Raw genomic sequence first — 19,835 nt, 5'->3', positions numbered from 1 at the left:
CCTGATGTTTCAGCATAAATTCTCTCTTCTCTGGAAAGAACGCAACGAACTCTAGCCTCGGCAGGGAAATACATCATGAGCAGGATTTTTTAAACACACACTGTGGCACCAACAGGTTGATGTTTGCATTTACTTAAACACTTCATTTTGCAATTAGAATTTTTTTGTCTGTTACAGCTGTGTACGTTTTTGTCAGCTGGGATTGATTGTTCATTTTAATATGCATTCCAGTAACCGTTACTTTACAGTAGTGAGAAATTAATTCCCCACCATTAGTGATGCTTTACTACACTCCATACTTAAGTATACTTAAGTATATAAAAATGCGGGTGTAGTACACAGAATAGTGGACTATGATGTGGACAACATTCGCTTTTCGAGATACGTTTGAGTACTGTGTGGGATCCATCGCTTCCTCTTTCCTCTCCTCTCATACCCTTTCCTTGAAGGATTCTCAGTCAGCTGGGGAAAGTGATACATAGATGCACTTATGCAGCTGCAAACTTCTGGGAACCAGCGAGCTCAGCAGCGTGCCGCGGTGACATACCACTATGCGACTTAGATAAACAGGCTAAGACAAATGACACCCTGTAAGAACCGTTTCTCTTCTCTAACCTCCCGTCTCCTTGATATCAGACATGATTGGTGAGAGTGGCTGCGGCAGGGTGCATGGGAAATCCCTTGTGGGAAAAACCTTTATCTGTACCATGTCTGGTGCTATTTCTCCTCTGAATTGATGAACAAAGTGAATACGTAAAGGCAAAGGTGAAGTGATCATTACCTTATCTTGGTGCATATGTCACTCCTTTGTATCAGCGTGTTTTTACCCTCCCCAGTGAACCCGCATCTAAAAGTACCATTAAGCAATGTGTGTGGATGAGTTGGTACCATCTGTGAGGCTAGTCCGCAACAGTTAAATGAGGCAGGGGCCTCTTAGTGAGGCGTTATGCTTCATAAAGCAAAGAGGAGAGTAAACTTGTGCTCCCTCTGCAGCCAGCTGCTTTGCCTCTCTTCACCTCTTTCTGCGTGGACACATGGGGAATTACCTCATCAGGCACACAGCGCTCTGTGTTGATACAGCCTCTGTTTCTGGCCCATAAATAGCTTCGTCGCCCTGTTGAAAGCCTCCCCAAAAGATTCAACTTTTTGGTGAGTAAGAGCAGAACTTTTTTTGAGCACACCGAGTCCCCTTGGTATCTTACAAGTGTGCTCCAAAATGTGTTCTAAAATGGACCTAACTAACTCAAATGCCCTTATTAGTCCAACAAGTCTGCACATCTGAGATATTATCGTGTTTTCAATTTATCTTTTTGATTACACGCCAATTACACTAAGCCATGCATCTTCAAACTCCATCGTTTATCCCCAGAGTATCAAATTTCCAAAGAAAACAAAGGAATTCACATTAATTTGCTTTACTGCAGAGAGAGTAAAAGCCTCATTTAACTTATCTGGCAGTGAGGAGTCACTGTCTGACTGTAATGAAACTCTGGCAGAGGCTTCATTCAAATGAGAAATGTGTTCAAATGTCTCCGAGGAATTCAAACTTATATGAACCAAAACATATCGTGTGTCACATGCAAGACGTGAATATCATAAATAAGGCTACATAGAGTTTAAATTATGAGAACATTTTTTATTTCCAATAGTTTAATCAAAGCATATAAAAAGTGGGGGGAAAAAACAGTCATATAAAAATAAAGTGACTCTGAGGTTTGTCCATCTGTCTGTACATGGCTTTACATGGAAACCGATGTGTCAGATGTAGCCGATGATGTCTTTGCAGATTATGGGCTGTCGGCTGCCTGACTTCATGAGGGCTGCGAAGTGGTAAAAATCTGTGTCCAGCTCATTAATGCCTGAGTGGGACTGGTGGAAAAAAGGGACTTTGGGCTGCGATGCCACAACTGGACAGGACAGGCGCTTTGGAGCATTTGCAGCTCTGTTAACATGAGCAGGGTCTGAGGATCTCATCCTCACTCTGTCCTCTACACTCTTGGAAAGCCCAGCTAGTCTCCTTCTCATGTTGACAAAGAAACCGCTTCCCAGTCTACGTTTCGAGCTTGGCTTCAGGTCAGTGGGCTCAGGGCAGTCTGGCAAGTCCATCCAGTTCTGTATGAGGTCTGCAAAGCTGTTGTCTCCCAGAACCAGAGGTTGGCGGTTGCGTCCCCTGGTCAATAAAGAGTTTGTCCAGTCCTCTGGGTCGCTGACCTCAAACGATGTCCACCTCTCTAGGCAGGCGTCGGAGGTGGATTTAGGTCGGATACGTCCACTTGGTGCTCTGTTTGTGCGGAGGCAGGCTGAAGAGGACACCCGCACATTCCGCGTCCTCCTGAGAACAACCCCTTCATCCTGCCATGACGCCTCAGAGTAACCTGAATCAAACTCCAGACTCTTCTGGCTGCTGGGAGAGCCCAGGCCCAGTCTGAGGCTCAGGCCCAGCCGACTGCTTGAGTCGTCGTCCTCCTCCTCCTCCAGGGGACTCGCCAGGCAGCAGGCGGAGTCGTAGGTACTGGCCGTGCTGGCATCAGACATCCGCAGGCGCGTGCGCTGCTCTCTTTGCAATGCTCGCTGCTGACAAGCCCGTGCCACGGCAGAGTGGCGTGCTAACTCTGGGAGTTTGGCGCTGATGGGAGCGAGGGGGCGTCTGGCTGCAGGGCAGGTCTTCCGCAGTTGTTTCAGGTCTTGCAGTGACCTCATCATATACTGCATGTGCTCCCGTAAGCAGTCGCCTGAGTCACGTAAGCAGAGCTGAGCGGACAAAGGAGAAAGAGTCAGACCAAAGCTGGCAGTAAGTCACACACCATGGCACGTCAGTAGAAACAGCGAGGAAATGCAGGTTACTGGAAAATTCAAAGCCTTTCTGATGAACTGTTGCTGAAAGGCTCAAATAATAACAAGAGTTGAGTAAATGCAGAGTATCATCGGGACTGCCTCATGGGCAGGCTCCGGCTTGCCCAGAGTTCCAACCTATGAGAGATCCCCTTCTCTCTTATTGTGATATTAAAGGCCAGCCGACCTGCTTTTCAACGGCTCTTCAATAGACAGATTTCAGCACAAAGGAACATATCTATCCGTTAATTAACTCAGCCACACCGACAACTTGAGCAACCACCCTATTTTCATTGACTCGGGAGTGATTCAACTGAAAGCCCAGACAGATGTTATTACAGAGAAGTCTGCACCAATGCCCAGGCTCAACTATTTATCTACATAGTGAGACAACTCCAGGGCCAAAGTAAAAACATCTGCAGTGTATCAAGGAGTACTGGGGTCTTGTGGATCTTGATTTAGTTGCAGGGGTCCTGCCTCTTTAAGGGCGCAGCTTGCTTGCCTATGAAATTCACCAGTGACATACGAAGGAATATAATACTCCTGTTTCCTGTCTGACTCACGGTGCTGATTGGTCAGAATCAGCCAGTGAGCGACGGTGGCTCACTCTCAAACTCAAACAGGGCATAGGAGATCATGTGACAGTGTGTGTGTGTGTGAGAGTAAGTTTAAGAGTAAAAATTAGGCAAATATAAAGGAAGAGGAGGCCCCTTATTCTTTGTAAACAGGGACTATGACGTGATTAACGTATCCCATGCACTGTCTAGGCAAAGGTAAGCTTTTCTATAGGGGTTTGTCTGCTTCATTTCGGTCTTACAGAGCTGAGAGCAAAACTGGGACTTCCAAACTGTGCAAAAAAAAAACCCCAGCTAAGTGTGATGCTGCCGTAAAAAAACAAGAGACTGAGCTGACAAGGAGGCGAGCTATGTGGGCACAGTCGGGCGAGGAGGAACACGGGATACAGGTTCATGTGGCCACAGAGGTCACATCCAACACCAGCCGACAGAACAGCCCATTTCTTTCCTCCACTGCTGCCACTCCACCAACCTTTGAACCTGCGTGACCTCTCCGCTCTCAGTCTACACTGTCTATTAAAGTATTTGACCCTGCTGAGGGACCTTCTGTCTCCATTTTGTTTTCACCATAACTCTGCTAGATGTTGCAAGAACTTGAGAAGGAACAAAGCAGGAAATGTGATAGAAAAATGAACAAAAAAAAAAAACAAAACCAAACAAACAAAAACAAAAAACAAACGGACTAGGAAACGGTTCATCACATAATGAACACAAACTGAGTTTCTACTCATATGCTGATAATCACTGCATGCCTGCTTAACAGATATAATCACACGCTGCACAAAAGCAAAACAATCAACTGTCATTACTTACTCCAGCAAATGCTGTGCACAAACTCTTGAATTCACGATATAAAGGCATCGAGCATCGCTGACGGCTCAGCCTTCTGCTGCACTGGCAGATGTTGCCCCCATATGTTGGGAGACTCCCGGGCTGAACTTCTGTTCAGATCAGCCCAAAAAGAGTTCAACGTTTTTACTGCTGACATCTTTTGTGAAAACACCGCCCCACGTGAGCCAGTAACAGTGTCCGCAGCCTGAAGTAAAAGGGCGTCAGATTTTTGTCCATTAAAAAAAAAAAGTTTATAGAGAGAAAAGGAACTCACCATTTCTTTTCCTCTCATCTGTAAAATTCAATTCCTGCAAGAGAAATTACAGACCAGTTTTAAATCAAGACCACACAGACATAATCCCTCTAGACGGACTCACAGAACATATATAAGGAGCCAGCACCCACTTCTGATATGAACGCTTCCGTCCAAATTCAACAATCGGTCCCCATGAAGAGGAAAACGTCCCGGCTCGTTGAGACGTGGTCCGGGGCTGCAGTGTCACCAGACGCCTGGGTTCCAGCGGCCAGACCGGAGGCAGATGTGCTGAGTGAGAAATTTCGGCCCTGCTCGCCTCCTTTTACAGCTCCGCGCTCAGCAGCCAGTCACGGCGACCTGGGTCTGAATGAGCCAATCAGAGCGCAGGAATGTCCCCGCAAACCCAGCAGCTCCGTGTGCAACTGCAAGAACTGCAGAGAGGGTCCCCTGACAAGTCTTAGACCAGCACGGGATGGAGGTATATATATATATATCCTTTCGTTTTTGAATAGTTTAGCTGTTTGTATCAAGTTGACTGTCAGGATTAAGCTGTCGATGTGAACATGCTCTTCCTCTCTCAGTTTCGTAAAGTCTAATTTTGCAGGAGAGTCCCAAGAACAGTCTTATGGACATTTGGCTCTTCTGTCTCTACTCGCCCTTTGAAACATTTTGACTTGTGTCACTTCAAGTCTTTACAAATATTCACATCTAAGAAGGTGGTATCAGTGGATTTCCAGCAATTTTGCACATCAAATGAGTAATTAAGTGATTATTAAAAATGTTGCCAGTTTTCTGTTGATCAACCAATCAATTCATCTACCAACTGTCTCATCTCTTATTCTGGTGCCTTTGTGTTATTAAAACTTGTGAGAATGCAGGCAAGACATGTTTTTTTTTATTTACTAGCACTTCTTTCTCTCTTGTATATTTTTTTCCAGACCTGCCTGTCATTATAGTAATTGAACTAAAGCTTGTCCTGCTGATGGCTCAGTTGTAAATCACTGAATCAGAGTGTAAACAAAATGCCTAAATGTAAATGTAGTAATCTGCACTCTAATTGGCCATTGAGCCCGTAGTCCAGACAGTCGTGTGGCACTCGACTTTCCATTCACCCTATTCACTGAATGGATGTTTATGCAAATCTGATGGGCTGACAGGATTGTTTTTATATTCATTACTGTTTGGGGAGCAATTCAGATCTGATAGTTTGCTGTTCAAGTGCAGATTTATCGCCATTAACATGTAGGTTATCGTGGCATGTCCTGTCGTGCTTAATCGAGATGAGCCAGTAACACGACCGTAATGTGAAATACAACCTTTGGCATTATGATCGTATGATTAACTTGATCACATTTAAAGTGTCACAGTCCCAGGTTCGTCCAAAACCATTTGACTATAATTTGATTTTGAGCGCTTTAACACGGAAACATAGTCATGTGATTTTTCCCTGTTGAGCTCTCTGTATAATCCTTGAACATATTTTCACATAAAGCCCCAATGTACAGCAAAAGCTACAGTACAGGCAAACATTAGAGTATGAAAATAGTATAGAATTTGACAGAGTGCAGTCTGAGTGCAGGGTCTTTAGGGTGCCCCCCACCCTGACGCCCTCCACTCTAAAATCCACCAGCCCATACACTCTACAGTATGCATTAAGTAATTACACCGGGCCGCTAATGGAATTGTGATTATTTCAATTTTCTACTCAGGCTGACCTTTATCCTGAGCGTCTTTTTTTTCCAAACGCCTAATGGATTTAATTGTTGTACGAGTTTGAGAGCACAATCCATGTCCATTAAGGTCACTGATGAATTGTTTACTCTCCGTCTTTACTGTGCTTGATTTTATAATCATGGTAACGTTTTCTTATCAGTTTTCATAAATACTACGGCAGTGATGAATGCTCAAGTGACCGAGTCTGAGGCACAAAACACGCTTTTACATCAGTAACCCTGGTTTCGACCAGTCTGTTCCTCCTGCTCCCTTGTGCTCCACAACGACAAGATGTCGTTTTGAAGCAGCAGATTTTAGGTTTGTATATCACTGCTGCTGCTTCGAAGGTTCTACCAGACTGAACACAACAGGACATAAGAGAGCATCTTTCTTTCACTGTTGGTTGGACAAAAACTGAAATCATATAGTTGCGGGTAATTAGACCAGATGTGTTGTGCCTCCGAGAAGCTGGACGAAATAGTGGGACTGGTGGAGTCTTCACAAGTAGAACTGCAGTGCCCTCTAGTGAAAGTACAGCTGAAGGGTTTAGGGACTTGGATTCAATGAAATTGTTTACAGAATGGTAGCAGTGTTTCTATTTTTTACACGTATAATTAATTATTTTTTAATATTCAGTTTTCATTTACTATTTTTATATATGCTGTCATCACTGTGTTCCTATTATATTTGGCTGAAGAAGGTTTAACTGTAACAACAAAACTATTGGACCCATGTCTCCTCATGATTTGGTTTTATCACACAAAACTCATGAGTCATGTTCCTGCTGTAGCGTTAAGTCGTCAATGTATTTCTTCTCCTTTTGGGCCAGTCAGTGAACATACACCACATCAACTTAGTGAGATTATAAAACTGGATGTCTCAAGTGAGCAAGTCTTATTTATCTCTTTATAGAAATGTATATATCTGCATGAATAGGGGTATAATAGCAGTATCCATTAGATTCCATTAGAGCCTTTGTAAAGTATAATGATTTTGTCATGTTGTTTTCATTTTTCATGAATCTGCATGTCGTAATTTCAGCACAAACTTTTTCTTTTTGACCTTTTTGCCTGCATACAAAGGTCAACAGTAGAGCGGTGACAGAAAATGACACGAGGGGAAATGACTCAGAAAAAAGGACCTCGGCTGGAATCGGACCAGGGATGTTGCAATCACGGTATATGGTATGTGTCGTAACCAGCGAGGCACCTCAGTGACCCTTCTCGGGCATATTCAGTGTCCCGGTGAGCACAATAGCCAGAAGAGTTAAATTAACTTATTTAACGAGTTAAAAAAGGGATAATTGATCAAGTGTTGGGGCAGATTGTTCCTAGATGAGGAGATGTGTCTGTAGATACTATAAGATTTCTCTAGACTTTGAGGGGGTACATTTAGTGTGGTAACCACATCTGGCCATGATCATACATGTGAATGAAGACAGAAATGAACCCCCACGATGTAAAACCTTGAGTTTCCTCTTTGCTTGCAGAAGTTGCAGTGTTTCAAAGAACCTGCAAGCTCCGGCGCTCATTTACATCGTATCGTCCTCAGACCTAGTCCACTCTCACACCCCCCGTGAAATCTCTGGCACTGCATAAATGCATAAAAAGAAGGCAAGGCTGGCAGTTTGCCTGTCGCATGCCTTTGCAGGTCTATGTAGTTCACCGTCACTTGTCCTTAGTCCGTCTCAGTGTGAGTATATTACTGTTCTGCAGGGCAGGAGCCAGGGGGGAGGGCTGGTGCACTGGGAGACTGTCATTAAGCTAGTACAAGCATCATTAATTAGAATTAGCCCTATTATCTGTGCGGTATGGATTATGCCAGTAACAGCCTCTCATCTGCTTCACATGCTCCTGCATCACACCCAAGTCAGGCTGAAGCGCAACACTGGATCTGACCGGACGGGAAAATGTCCCACTCCACTGTTTGACCCTTGGCCGAACGAACTTACAGATGGTCTTCTTCTCGCCTTGTACCCGGGAAACACCTGCACTGACCTGACACAGCAGTGACCGAGCAGTTTTTTTTATTTAAAAAAAAAAAAAAAAAAAAAAAGACTCCACCGGACATGGACAACCGCAGGAACAGCAACAGATCAAATTCGGCTGCGTTTGGGAAAATTAGTTGTTTTTGTTTGCTTTTTCTTCGGTGTCGTGTCTTAGCGTTTAAACGAACTGAGCTGCGCGAGGCTGACCAGGTGACTGACGCCACGCACCTCAAAAGGCCGCTAGATGGCGCCCTCAGCTCGTCTAAGAGCACCCCTTCAGAAGGAAGTCACGCTTTAAACCGACCTGTGTGCGCCATTGGCACAGAACCGAATCACCGAAAGAGACGTCTCGGCAGCGTCTGATAGCTACAGGCCAACGCTGGTCCAGGAAAGTCGACAAGCCGAGCGGAGACCAGAAACGGACACCTGCTCCTGTGCAGTTTTCAGATCGACGTTCTCTTTCCAGCATTTGAGGAGGAGGAGGAGGAGGAGGAGCAGCTTATTAAACACCGCACTCTACCTGCCCGTGACGAGTAGCCACCGAACCATGCGCGCCTGGCACCCGAGAGCGACACCTTCGGGTTTTCCTTGCAACCAAACACTACCGCACTTTTTTGTTACGGCGACTGTTCTGAACTCCCAAGTCCTCCCATTGTGTTGATGTCTGCAATGTAATCCCCCCTGTGGCAACGGTGCAGACAAACGTGTGAAGCTGTCAGTGTGTTTCAGTGAGTCCACCAGAAAAAAAAAAAAAGGACTCCACCGGACATGGACAACCGCAGGAACAGCAACAGATCAAATTCGGCTGCGTTTGGGAAAATTAGTTGTTTTTGTTTGCTTTTTCTTCGGTGTCGTGTCTTAGCGTTTAAACGAACTGAGCTGCGCGAGGCTGACCAGGTGACTGACGCCACGCACCTCAAAAGGCCGCTAGATGGCGCCCTCAGCTCGTCTAAGAGCACCCCTTCAGAAGGAAGTCACGCTTGAAGCCGACCTGTGTGCGCCATTGGCACAGAACCGAATCACCGAAAGAGACGTCTCGGCAGCGTCTGATAGCTACAGGCCAACGCTGGTCCAGGAAAGTCGACAAACCGAGCGGAGACCAGAAACGGACACCTGCTCCTGTGCAGTTTCAGATCGACGTTCTCTTTCCAGCATTTGAGGAGGAGGAGGAGGAGGAGGAGCAGCTTATTAAACACCGCACTCTACCTGCCCGTGACGAGTAGCCACCGAACCATGCGCGCCTGGCACCCGAGAGCGACACCTTCGGGTTTTCCTTGCAACCAAACACTACCGCACTTTTTTGTTACGGCGACTGTTCTGAACTCCCAAGTCCTCCCATTGTGTTGATGTCTGCAATGTAATCCCCCCTGTGGCAACGGTGCAGACAAACGTGTGAAGCTGTCAGTGTGTTTCAGTGAGTCCACCAGAAAAAAAAAAAAGTTAAAAACAATGTTACAGTGAAACAGAGCTAACAAAAACAAATTAAAAACAATGTGCGACAAGAGTCAGGTGATCTCTACTTTTATTTAAATTAAATCATATAGGACTTTTAAAGCATTTTAATATTTACCAAAAACACTACCTTTTTCTGAATTAGATTTTCGTCTCTCATTAATAATCACTATATATTCATAGGCGCTAGGCAGAAAAACAGGAAAAATATAGGCGCACAGTAGGTCAGACAGTACTTAAAGCATATCTAGGAACTGCTTGTAAACAGATGTCAAGGCACAAACATACTGCAACAGACACGGTAATGGTAATATAAAAAGTAATAGAATGTTAGGTACACACATACTTTAAATATCAGTTAGAATTTAATTTCCGCCTGCATGTGAAGCAATTTTTTTTTTCCTTTTTTAAACTTTTTAATTTTTTTTTAAATTTTGTAGGAATGTTAGATAATTTGTGCAGATTACAGAGCTAATATTTGCCATATTGAGTCATGCAGAACAATATGCGGTTTGGCTATGAATGATGAATTTATGTAAACATTATATATATATATATATATAAAAAAAAAAAAAAAAAAAGCACTTTCCTTTATCAATCATATTTTCTATCCATGCCTGTGCTTCATCTCTTAAAAAATAAGCTTCATGTGATTAAAAGATTAATAATTTGCACATCAGAATCTCTAAAAGTAAAATGAATGCATTTATATAAAAGTTTTTCCTTTACCTCCTCTAGTAATTGAAAATAAAGAAGAAAAAAAAGAACAAAATACAAAATAAATGTTGATTTTTTGTGGTCATAGCCCAAAGAGTTAACAATACAGGTGACTGGATCAGCAATCGTTGAAATTCTGCAAGGCTTGTTGAGTTTTCAGTCTCTTAGGTGTCTTTATAAAAAGCAGATCAAAGCAGAAATCGTGGTTGGCCAGTGCAGTCATTCATGATGTGTTTATATTCCCCCATCTTTATGGTCGTCAGATCTGTTCAAGTAATCTAGTGAAGCACAAAAAAAATACACACACAAATCAGTCATTTCAAACAGGCTCTATTTTGTGATGTGTTAGAGAGCCGAATCAGCTCCTGAGTCATTTCTCTCAACGCACCTTGACTCTTTATCAGATGCGTTTTTAGAAGAGGCCACAGTCCTTCAGGTTGTTCTTGATGATGACGTCAGTGACAGCATCAAACACAAACTGCACGTTCTTGGTGTCAGTGGCGCAGGTGAAGTGGGTGTAGATCTCCTTGGTGTCCTTCTTCTTGTTCAGGTCCTCGAATTTGGTCTGGATGTAAGCCTGGGCCTCCTCGTACTTGTTAGGGCCTGAGGGAAAAAAATGGAGTTCGAAGAGCTCAATGAGTCTGAAATACAAGTGAAAAAGAATCTGCTGACGGGTTGAGGCGTTTTCACTTCTTTCTGATCTTTACAGACTCGTTTCGGAAGTGAAATGATACAAGTGCCATTTTCTTCATAATGTTGGATTCATTCTGAATGATTTTACCTAGGCCCAGTTTGTGCCTCTCATATATTACCATTACATTTGAGCCGTGGAGATAAGCATCATTTTCTCTGAACAAACAATTATTACCCAGCAACGTTTGAAAAACCCAGAAGATCATTGAAAGTATTTCCAGAATCCTGAAAGACTCTTCTGGATGAAAAAATATTCCCATTTTGGCACAATAAAAAAAAAAAAAAGTTTTTAAACCTATTTAATCATGTTGCGACTTTGTTGCTGAGTGACCTTCTGGATTTTGCAAACATCACAGGGTAAATTGTTTTTCTCTCACCTTGTAGCATTTTGTTCAAGGCACAGACTGGGACTAGACTTTTCCTGGTGTCAGGACTATTTGGTTTCAAGAGCAAAGAAGTACAACTTAACTGGAAACGTACTGAAGTATCGCAGCCTATATCACAGAATATTTCACTTGTCTTTAAAACATTATTTTGAGTTTTCCTTTGAGATGACAACATATGAGAAACTGAGGCTTTGTATATCAGAAAGCCCTGGTCTGTGTTTGTATTGAGACATTCATACTGTACCAGTGTACTCAGGGAAGCAGATGGTCAGAGGGCTGTGGGCGATCTTCTCCTCAAACAGATCCTTCTTGTTGAGGAACAGGATGATGGACGTCTCTGTGAACCACTTGTTGTTGCAGATGGAGTCAAACAGCTTCATGCTCTCATGCATCCGGTTCTGGGAGGGACGGGCACAAATGTGGAGATAAAGAGATTATTGGAGAGCCCAACTAGGGCACATAAAGGAAATGAGTTCACTGAAGCCCCAACCTCCCTCCCCATTTTCAATTATCCAGGGACTGGGCTCTACAGTGCCATGAATGTGAAGCCTATTGTTTTTAAATGGAAGCAATAAAGGCTTAACTCACCATCTCCTCATCCTCAGCCAGGACCAGGTCGTAAGCGCTCATAGCTACACAGAAGATGATGGCTGTGACTCCCTCGAAGCAGTGGATCCACTTCTTCCTTTCTGACCGCTGGCCTCCAACATCAAACATCCTGCGCAGACACACAAAGTGTAAACATGCTGTTTTTTTTTATGAGAGAGTGGATGGGACCGTGCGCAGGGGACACAACACTTTGTCAATGTGACAGACAAGGCAAGCAGCTTCAAGGTATCCCTCCGGAAACGTGTGTGCACTCTCCCCCTCTTTCCTGTGAATACACTTCTGCCTCATCCTCTCCTCTGGGCAGGTTGCTCGCTGCACGGGCCTTGTCATTTCTCTGGCCTCTGCATTTCAGTACAGTGCAGTTGCTGTGGAAACAAGCGGCCTTAAGACAGGCTGAGGCATGGCAGCGGCAGATTTTTCACTCAGATCCTATGTGACTTATTCATGAAGATGGAAGTTACCTAGATGGATGAGAGGATGCACGTCTGGTTGGAGCCAGATCGACCATTTTCTCCATCTAATATTGAGAGGGACCTTTCCGGTGCCAGATAAGGCAGAGTGGAACCATTTGCAGCATCTCAGGGTAACACATTTTCTTAACGACACTTCATTTTCTCTGCTAAGCTGTTTTCACTTTGCAGAATTTGGTTCACTCGAGACAAACCCTGACTCTCACAGACAGCCAGCCTCGGGCTGAGTAAGCAAAGCTTGTTATAACAGTGACACACTTTAGACTGTTTACCTCAACAGTGCGCTCATCTCCAGCACTGCTTACATAAACTAAATATATCCCAGCAGTACAGCACTGAAGAGACTGCTGTAGTTAACACATGATGGTTGGATTTGGTGTAGGTCTTCCACAAAACTAATAAAATATATCAAGACATAAATATGACACCTAAATTTTTCACAGACACACAGAGCAGACACAGAGGCAGAGGCTCACACACCTTTTCATTACAACTGCCTTGAGAATGTAGTTAGGGTAAAGTCTGACTGAAAGTGTTTTTTGGTATCTTTGATATTTTACAAATAATTTCCTTTGTTGTTTCTGAAGCCGTAGTGGTGACTAATGTCTCTAATCAGATATGTGTATATCTCTGTTTGTGTGCGTGAGGTTGAGGTGAATACAATCAGATTTTATTGTAACAATGAAGAAAAATCTTTCCAATTACTGTTGCATAATCCTACTGTGATAATTATTAAGCTACTAAAAGACCAGACATATTCGTATTGTTTGTGTGGGATTTAAAAAAAAAAGAAAAAAGAAGTGTATTTGCTTATATGGAGTCCCCCATTGTAAAACTAATGAGCAGGATGAGCTGTTTAGGTAAAGCTCAGCTTAAGCTCAGTTGCTGAAATGAGACAAATTTCACAACTCTGCCAATCAGGAAACCAATGTTTTCCTTTCTATGAACTTTATTTACTTTCCAAGAAGAGGAAACTGCACTCTGGTAAACTTAACTTTAGTAAAAACATAAAAAGACTCATATGTGCAAATGCATAGATTCATTTTCCTCAGTTGTCAAAATCCTCTAATAACTCATTATTGTCAAAACCTTGTGAAATACTCTGCATCAGCAGCTCATTTTTTCCCACAAGAAGTGCATTTTTGATTGCTTTCACATAAAGTTTAAAGTCTGAGTGATATTACCTTCAAATAACAGCGATACACTGAGAAAGTCTTTGAAATCAAATTGGTTTCGCTGCTTTTCTCTGATACGTTTATAAACATGCTTTTATTGTGTAAATCCTCAGATGAAACATATACAGAAAACTGTCAGAACAATTCAAACAATTTTGCTCATAAATTTCAAGTGGTAAGCATAAGCCTAATCAAATAATTGCTGTCACATGCTGAGATGAGACTGAAGACCTTCTCATTCCTCTCTGATCACTTTAGTTTCCAGATGATGGTCTAAACAATAGCCTCACTATGTGAAATAGCGCCACTGCTTCCTTTTATTTCATATAAGTTTATTATCGGGGGTGGTTGCTAAGGCAGTGAAGGTGGCCCACCTTGGCTATTATATACAGCACTCGGTCGGCATAAGGGACACTTGTGCCAACCAAGTGAGTGAATTGGTTGGTTGTGGCCTTTTGCAGGTGAAATGAAATGGAGAGCTGCACAATGCAAGGTGAAGTGGTGATTGCACCTTTAATTATCTGAGTCGTGTTTCACAAAATGAGCTCAAGGAGTTGAGAAAAACTGTAAAAGAGAATTCTTACTTGAAGTGCAGGTCCTTGAAAGTGAAATGTGTTTCCACAATGCCAGTGGTCTTGACTCGAGTCCGCAGCACGTCTTGCTGTGTGGGGATGTAATCTGGCTTGGCTATCCTCTCCAGGTCATTTAGGTAGCTGATGGAAAGACACAAACATATTACATATAAATGAAATTAAGACTGTTGTCCTCTATCCTCACAAAGGGAAAGGATCTTAAGATGTTATTAAGATGAGGTGGGAGAGAGGGTTGTTTCAGGTTAAAGGTCACATCATTATATCATCACACTGCATGGGGAGTCAGTGTGCTGTCACAGAACAATACAAGACTACCTCTTTACCTCTAACTGACTCCATGACAATTCACATAGCCACCCCGTTTCCTCCTAGTTAAAGATCACCTCACTTTTTAAAATTCTACCATTCATTTTTAAACATTAAGGATGCATGTTATTAGTCTGTGTACTTGTGTGTAAGATCAGGAAATATTTTCTGAAACTTTTTATCTTCTGCCAGCTGAAATATGTAAAGCATGGCAAGGGACAGTTTTCTGGTAGTTGTAGTGTTTAAATTTTATTAGTGATCCTTGTTGACGTTCACAGAATAATCTTGTCTTGTCAGTGATATACAATATATTCAGAAATTCTTTATACCCCTTCACTTCATTCACATTTTGTCATGTTGCAGCCTTATGCTAAAATCGTTTAAATTCATTTTTCCATCATCAATGGAAATCTATGTTCAATACCCCATAATGACAAAGCGAAAACAGAATTGTAGACATTTCTGCAAATTTTTAAAAAAAGAAAAACTGAAATATTGACATAAGCATTCAGACCCTTTACTCAGTACTTTGGTGGAGCATCTTTGACAGCCTTGAGTCTTCTTGGGTATGACACAACAAGCTTCGCACACATGGATTTGGGGATTTTCTGCCATTTTTCTCTGCAGATCCTCTCAGTCTCTGTCAGGCTGGATGGGGACCATCGTCAGCCATTTTCAGGTCTCTCCAGAGATATTCGATTGGGTTCAAGTCAGGGGCTGGGCCACTCAAGGACATTCACACAGAGTTGTATCTAAGCAACTCCTCCTTTCCTTGACTGTGTGCTTAGGGTCATTGTCCTGTTGGAAGGGTGAACCTTCAGCCCAGTCTGAGGTCCTGAGGCTCTGGATCAGGTTTTCATCAAGGATAACTCTGTACTTTGCTCTGTTCAGCTTTCCTTCAACCCTGACCAGTCTCCCTGTTCCTACTGCTGAATCAAACCAGAGAATCTTTTCTCACAGAGAAGACTGGGGAGTCTTCCATCTGGCCAATCTGCCATAAAATCCAGATTGGTGGAGTGCTGCACTGAGCTTCTGGAAGTTTCTCCCATCTCCACACAGGATCTCTGGAGCTCAGCCAAAGTGACCATTGGATTCTTGGTCCCCTCTCTTACCAAGGCCCTTCTCCCTGATTGCTCAGTTTGGCCAGGTAGCCAGCTCTAGGAAGAGTCCTGGTTGATCCCAGATTCTTCCATTGAAAAATTATGGAGGCCACTGTGCTCTTAGGAACCTTCAGTGCAGCAGAATTGTTCTTGTAGCCTTCCCCAGATCTGTGCCTTGATACAATCCTGTCTGAGCTCTGCAGGCAGTTCCTTCGACCTCATGGCTTGGTTTTTGCTCTGATATGCATTGACAGCTGTGAGACCTTATACAGACAGGTGTGTGCCTTTCCAAATCATGTCCAATCAGTTGGATTTACCATAGGTGGACTCCAGTCAAGGTGCAGAAATATCTCAAAGATGATCAAGAGAAATTGGAGGCACCTGACCTTAGGGTCTGAATACTTATGTCAATGTGACATTTCAGCTTTTCCTTTTTAATACATTTTCAAAAATTCCTAAAATTATGTTTTCACTTTTTCATTATGGGATATTGGGTGTAGACTGATGAGGGAAAAAAATATTTAAAATGATTTTAGCATAAGGCTGCAACAAACCAAAATATGAAAAAAGGTGTCTGAAGACTTTCTGAATGCACTATAAAGACTGATTCCTACTTAGCTTTTAGATTTTAATGCTTAACATGAAAAGACATTAACTTTTGTTTAAATCCCCTGATATGGCATTAGACACAGCAAAAAGTGTAGGCAGCCAGCGCACAGCACACAATTCAGATGTAAAATATTACAAGTTTGACAATACTCAGTACATATTTTGTTTTGTTTGGAATCTATATAAAACATTAGAAAATTTGGTGTGTGTGTGTGTGTGTGTGTGTGTGTGTGTGTGTGTATGTATGAGTACGTGCACACGCACGCATGCATGCAGACATGGCCAAATAAAGCAATTTGACTTTTCAGGACAGCATGCCTGAAGCCTGATAAAAGCACTAAATGCATCGCCCATATAATATTACCATGGGAGACATAAAAAAAAAAAGAAAAGGGTTAAGGGCAACTGTATTTTCTGTCAATCTTAGCATTATATTCAACTGCATAAAAAGACTGTTGTATAACAAAGTGTTTGAGCTGGATATAATCCCATACAAGCCACAGCCCGAGTGTAGATATGAGAGCCTTCGCACCACTACTTCATGCCACGTTTCTGACAGTTTAATCATAATCCTGCTACCCAGAGAGGTTTAGGCTGCTTTTGTAGGCTGCATATCAGATACTATCACCCTGCTTGATTCGGCCACTGGGTTTATAAACCTTGAAGATTAATTGAATTTGGTTAGCTTGCACTCTAAGAAGAAACAGTACTCAAATGTAGTGTGTCACAGACTTGTCAATGGCAAAATAATGGTCATTTTAAGGTTGTACAGGAGATGTTAAAACCACCTCATGTTTATTTTAGTCCACTGGAGTAAACAACTATCAGACAGGTAGTGATAAACCACGGTAGACTTGTACAGTCCAAGAGCAGCAAATATTTCTGCACATAGAACAATTACAGTGCAAGGAGACACAGTTTCATTTTCATACACACATACCTGCAAAAAGGTTAAGCTCAAATAATGACAGCTGGATCCATTATTTTCAGAGTGTATAGTACACGTCCCTTTCTATCAAACCTAAAGAGTGAGCGAGATGTCGGTGCTGAGCTGTGCTCTCGCTCTCTCTCTCTCTTTCCCTTCCTTTCTCTGGCTCTCAGCTTGTTCTCAGACATGGATTATTGTGTAGAGCCAGACTCCTTTAGTCCTCTCTTCAAGCAACTGACTCGCTCAGCGCTCATGCCATGATGAAACACTGTACATCGTCCACTTTCCCAGCTACTAAATGTGAGGCCTTGTTAGCAGTATGCTTCCAGGTCCCCTCTGCTTTAAACAAGAGCAGTGAAGCAGAGAAGATGGAGAAGTTATGATTACACTGGCCAGAGAAAAATATCACTGGCCTTGGAAGTTAAATACTGCCTCGACTGCAAAGCAATCATTTGTGAAACACTTAACGCTCCCGACAGTTTACAGCACAATCTGGAGGTGTCATAGTGTTATCAAAGGCCTTGTGTATTAAACAGAAATTAATGCAGTTAATTCCATCTGCTCCTGTAGGCAGCTGGTGGTGAACGAGGCCCAGGCTCCCTGTTTTCCCTGGATTTCCATTTCAGAGCAGCAGTGCATCCCTGAGGGTCAGCGATAACCACCTCTCACCACTCACCACTCACCACTCACCGCCTCTCACAATTACCATGCTCTCCCTGTTATTATACTGGTACATTAGAACAATACAGCCAACAAATGGGGCACTCAGAGATGAGGGTCATTAAAGTAATTAAGACCTGCGGAGAGGGGGCCGAGGTTGGCTCTGTTGCTACAGATTTGCAGCATGACAGGTCTTAAAAAGTAAAAGCCACTGGTTAAACAAAGCAGTTATGTCGTCTCTTCATAACTGTAGCTGCCTTCTCAATGGTTAAATGTGATTGTGCAGAGAAATTTAGTATGCTAACATATCAACAAAGTGAGATATAACAAGACATAATCCAAGTCAGCACAGAAAATATTTAAACTATAAAAGCAAAAATAAGAGTAAGGTGTTGGTGAGACAAGAAAAGAGAAAAAGATGAAAATTAACAATCTAAAGCAAGGATAATCTAAAGCAAGGTATTACAAATAGTATTAAACTAAACTGAACTTCAGCTCTTAAATGCAACTTAAAGGACAATGGTTTAACAGTCCTTCCCCTCAAATGAAAATATAAACATAATCAGAGGACCAACCAAATTACTCTTGTACTAGGAAAATTAACATTAACTGCAATTCACTAATATAATGATGGGGATTTTGTTTTAAAATCAAATCAATTGTTAAATTTTTTTTGGACAATGCATTTGTTAAAATTGCTTGCTTAAAGCGGTTTGGGATTTCCTTGTGAAAACACATGATCTTTTCAGCTTTAATTATGAAGTAAAACTGCAATAAATAAAACCCTTCAATGTTCTGTACTGGTTGGAAACGTTTTTCCACACGCAGAGAGTAGAGGCACTATGACATTATTCGACTCCACTACATCTCTGGTTAGCAGGAAAACAGTGGTTCTGCATCATTTTTAGCATGCGACTGTTTGTGTTTGACTCATGCTAGTGTTTACGTATGTTTTTAGCTCCAAAGTGACACTTTGAGGCCACACAGAACACTCACTCGTTGAGTAGTAATATATATCTTATCCCAAGTTATGTCATTATATCATCATTATTTTTCTATAATACAACATTATCAGTGAGGTGTATTTTCAATTTTGACATCTATCACGCATCACATGTTCCTCGCTGCTCCACATGCTGGGTGAACATAGAGCACTGCAAACTGTGTCCCGAGTATGTTGAAATGACTTTTGTAGAGACACTGAAAATCCGGTCACCGTTTTTTCAGAGCACAGCTACGTGTGGTTTTATGTTGAGACACAATCATCCACACCATAATCTTGTATTTTATATTATTAAAGCACTCACTAGGCTGCAGAGTCATTGAGCTGGTACTCTCGGGCCCGTGTGAAGCAGCTCTGGACGCCGCTGTCAGTCCACAGTCGTTGGATGACGTTGGCCAGGTCCTCTGGCAGGATGCCCTGTTCCTCTGCTGCTGCTGACAGGGCAAACAGTTGGCGGGCATCATCCTGCCAAGTCAAGACACAGGCACAGGGACAGGCACAGGGACAGACACTGTTAGGCAGAGTAGGTCTCTTAAAAAAATTAATATTTCTTCACTAGGAAAAGCTGATAAGCCCTGAAGTGTAGGGCTTTTATTTAGAACTTTGTTTCCACATGGCCTATAATCTACTTGCTTCTTACAATGCCCAGTGATGGGGGCCCTGAATGCATTTCACTATTACACAAATTGTAAGTGTATTTGCAGCAAAAGGACTGAAAAATAAATGAATATTTAATTTAAGCATATAATTTTAAAGTCATTTTTTGAGGCTTTTACTGTATACCATATATATAGTATTGCTTTCATTATTGAGCTTTATGTCTAACTGACAGAGGCTTTTTTTGGAAATGTAACCAGCAGTAACAAAAAAACAAACAAACAAAACAAAACAAAACAAAACAAAAAAAAAAAGCGTATCTGATATCTGTCTGGCTAACACA

The 19,835-nt window shown here is 42.4% G+C and overlaps 2 protein-coding genes across 4 annotated transcripts in view; both read right to left on the bottom strand.

Annotated features, from left to right (window-relative positions):
* Positions 1 to 1,626: 1,626 nt before the first annotated feature.
* LOC120806919 (PAK4-inhibitor inka2-like) lies at positions 1,627 to 4,774 on the bottom strand. 2 transcript variants are annotated; one of them, XM_040158455.1, is made up of 3 exons: positions 4,644 to 4,774; positions 4,513 to 4,546; positions 1,628 to 2,751 (listed from the first exon to the last, which is right to left on the bottom strand). In XM_040158455.1, exons 2-3 carry the CDS (start codon positions 4,528 to 4,530, stop codon positions 1,759 to 1,761), a joined length of 1,011 nt encoding a protein of 336 aa, XP_040014389.1. In that variant the 5' UTR covers positions 4,531 to 4,546; positions 4,644 to 4,774; the 3' UTR covers positions 1,628 to 1,758. The 2 variants fall into 2 exon arrangements, with proteins under 2 accessions (XP_040014388.1, XP_040014389.1); XM_040158454.1 differs by having other exon boundaries at positions 1,627 to 2,751; positions 4,221 to 4,774.
* Positions 4,775 to 9,699: 4,925 nt separating this feature from the next.
* The window catches only part of LOC120807149 (guanine nucleotide-binding protein G(i) subunit alpha-2-like), a 59,765-nt gene continuing 49,629 nt past the window's right edge, over positions 9,700 to 19,835 (bottom strand). For both annotated transcript variants that reach the window (XM_040158873.1, XM_040158874.1), the window contains 6 exons: positions 19,200 to 19,360; positions 14,281 to 14,409; positions 12,031 to 12,160; positions 11,687 to 11,840; positions 10,752 to 10,966; positions 9,700 to 10,641 (listed from right to left, as the gene is read on the bottom strand). In XM_040158873.1, coding sequence (XP_040014807.1) covers positions 10,776 to 10,966; positions 11,687 to 11,840; positions 12,031 to 12,160; positions 14,281 to 14,409; positions 19,200 to 19,360 — 765 coding nt within the window. In that variant the 3' untranslated portion in view covers positions 9,700 to 10,641; positions 10,752 to 10,775. The remainder of the gene's footprint in view (positions 10,642 to 10,751; positions 10,967 to 11,686; positions 11,841 to 12,030; positions 12,161 to 14,280; positions 14,410 to 19,199; positions 19,361 to 19,835) is intronic.

Source organism: Xiphias gladius, chromosome 21 (genome assembly GCF_016859285.1).
Source record: "Xiphias gladius isolate SHS-SW01 ecotype Sanya breed wild chromosome 21, ASM1685928v1, whole genome shotgun sequence".
In the NCBI taxonomy this organism is placed as follows: Eukaryota; Metazoa; Chordata; class Actinopteri; order Istiophoriformes; family Xiphiidae; genus Xiphias; species Xiphias gladius.
Note: the sequence above shows the minus strand (reverse complement) of the source record. Positions and strands in the feature narration are given on the sequence as shown.